Source organism: Marmota flaviventris, chromosome 5, assembly GCF_047511675.1.
Source record: "Marmota flaviventris isolate mMarFla1 chromosome 5, mMarFla1.hap1, whole genome shotgun sequence".
In the NCBI taxonomy this organism is placed as follows: Eukaryota; Metazoa; Chordata; class Mammalia; order Rodentia; family Sciuridae; genus Marmota; species Marmota flaviventris.
Window position 1 is genome coordinate 106206513 of NC_092502.1, and position 2880 is coordinate 106209392.

The 2880-nt window shown below is 37.8% G+C and overlaps 1 protein-coding gene across 1 annotated transcript; it reads left to right on the plus strand.

The window, feature by feature from the left end:
* The first annotated feature begins 257 nt into the window (after positions 1 to 257).
* Positions 258 to 626, plus strand: LOC114086322 (histone H2B subacrosomal variant-like). The gene has a single exon (XM_027927553.2). It carries the CDS (start codon positions 258 to 260, stop codon positions 624 to 626), a length of 369 nt encoding a protein of 122 aa, XP_027783354.2.
* The last annotated feature ends 2254 nt before the right edge of the window (positions 627 to 2880 follow it).

A 2880-nucleotide genomic window follows, 5' to 3' on the forward strand; every position in this document is an offset into this window, starting at 1 on the left:
CTTTTTTTCCCTGAAGTTACCCTCAGTCTTCCTGCCACACTCCCTTTATCTTCTTGGGAAAGTTCTAGGTTGGATGGCCAATTTGCCCTTAACAAATCAGAGTCATTGCTACATGATTGTGATGTAGGAAAAGTAACCACCAATCAGAGAGAAGCCCCAGCAGTGTGATTGTGACGTGTCACTATAAGTAGGAGAACTCCTCCAATTCTTGGGCCCTTTTCTCCATTCGTTAACTGATAAGGAAAGCAACATCTACAATGGCCAGACGCACCATCCATAAGTACAGTTACTGCAAAGGACATCTGAGTCCCATCTCCAGAAAGAAGTCAAGTTCCAGCACCAGTTTGAGCCATAGAAACTATTCACTCTACGTAAACAGGGTCCTTAAAGAAGTTGTTCCCCAGAGGGGCATGTCATCTCGCACCTTGGATTTCATGAACACTCTGATCAATGACATCTTTGACCGCATTGCTAAGGAAGCCCACCACCTGATGCATTTCAGAAAACGCTGTACCCTCACCCCTGAAGACATTCAGAAGGCAGTGTACATGCTGTTACCTGAGAATCTAGCTAAGTACGCGGTGACTTTTGGAAGGGAAGCAGTGGACAGATTTGTCCGCTCCTGAACTACCTGTACCAACTTAACCGAATCTTGGGGAAAGTAAACTTACTACCCAACCTCTCAAAGTTGAATTCACTCTTCTTTTTTATAAATAGTGGTATTTCCTAATATTTTCCTATTTCTCTTCTCTCTAGAGATTCATTACTTTCTTGCTATTTTACCTTTAAAGTTAAAGTTAATTTGAATAGATTTTCCTGATACCTGCTTTCTGTCCAAACTCCAGTCAGAAACTGTTTTTCTTATAGATATCTGAAGCTTATCATATAAATTCAATGGTTATTATATTTTAAAGATATTGTTGCTGGGTGCAGTGGCACATGCCTATAATCCCAGTGGTTCAGGAGGCTGAGACAGGATCTCGAGTTCAGAGCCAGCCATAGCAAAAAGCGAGGCACTAAGCAACTCAGTGAGAGAAACTGTCTCTAAAATAAAATACAAAATAGGGCTGGGAATGTGGCTCAGTGGTCGAGTGCCCCTGAATTCAATTCCCCGTAACCAAAAAAAAAAAAAAAAAGATAATTACTATGTACAGGGTTATTTGACCCAACTGTTTTGAACACCAGATCATATGACTTTGAATTTAGGAAGACAAACCTCTTAATTAGAAATATACCAGCACTGGGCTGGGGCTAATGGCTTAGCAGTAGGGTACTTGCCTGGCATGTATGGGGCACTGGGCTCAATTCTCAGCACCACATATATATAAAGGTCTATCAACAACTTAAAAATTTTTTTAAAAAAAAATATATATAGCAGCACTAATGATATTTATCAAAAAGTGATTTTTACCTAAAACTTCATTCAACCAATTTAGTTCCTTAATGAATGCTTTATAGAACATCTTAATTATTTTCTTTTTGCTTAAATTCTTATTTCCTGAATTTTCAATCAGCTCAATTGATTTCCATGTAAATTTTATCTTAAAGACTTGGTTTAGGGGGGTTGGGGTTGTGGCTTAGAGTTAGAGTTCTCGCCTAGTATGCGTGAGGTACTGGGTTCAATCCTCAGCACCACATACATATAAAAGATATTAAAAAAGATTTGGTTTAGGGGCTGGCCCAGTAGTAGAGCACTTGCCTAGCATGTGTGAAACACTGGGTTCAATTCTCAGCACCACATATAAATAAATAAATAGAAATAAAGGTACATCAACAACTAAAAAAATATATTTAAAAAAAGACTTGGTTCGCTGAGGTTAATGGTTCTACATTCATAAGAACACTCATGAATTTACACTCAAGTGATGAAATTTAAGAACTTTACAAAGGCTCAAGAAGATCTTTACCAATCTCCTACCTACTATCTTTGTTGAACCACCACGCAAAGAAAAGACCACCGATTCCAATTTTAAATCAAATTAAAGCAAGCTTGTATTGTGTACACAAAGAAAGCTGGTCACCAGTGACTGTCTCTCCCTAATCCGGGCTAGAGATCAGCACTTCAACTCTCCAGGAACAAGGTTTTATAGAACAAAAAGTTGCAAAGAGGGAGTATTTTCAGAACTCACAGATAACAGGATTTTGACAAGCATAATACAAAGGCAGATAGTAGGTTAATGATCTACATGGCATGACATTTCAAGGTAGGGAGTAAATTCAGATTCCAACATCAGAATTTACGAGGCGCTGCTGAGGTTTCAGAGAGGGTTATCTGGTCAAGGAGAGCCTGGCATGGGTGAGTTCAGAGCATGGACAGGAATTCCAAACTTTGGAAATCTCAGTAATTTATAGTAAAACAGAAATTAACTTTTTATGACTTTGTGATGAGATGGCTCCCAATCTTAAAATGGAATTAGCCTGGGTTCATCAATCTTGCGTTTTCTTTCCTGTGCTTTTTTCTTTTCTTTGTCCTTTGATACCTATGTATGTGTCTGTAAACAATGGGTTTAATTTTGCTTATGTTAAAACATAGGATCAGGGCTGGGGCTATAGCTCAGTGGTAGAGCACTTACTTGTCTTGCATGTTTGAGGCACTGGGTTCGATCCTCAGCACCACATAAAAATAAATGAATAAAACAAAGGTATTGTATCCAACTACAACTAAAATATTTTTAAAAATAAAGGTATTGTGTCCATCTACAACCAAAAAGATATTTTTTTAAAAAAACATAGGATCATACATGTGTACTTTCACGCCTGCCTTCTTTCCTCTAAATGTACACTTCTATGATTTGTACTGATTGAAATCTGTAGCTTTAGATTGTTTCACTCCTATGCTATATAAGATTCCATAACATAACCATGTCACAATTTATTATC

Excerpts from the sequence above, each read along its gene's own strand:
- LOC114086322 (XM_027927553.2), top strand. The coding sequence starts at position 258 with ATGGCCAGACGCACCATCCATAAGTACAGTTACTGCAAAGGACATCTG.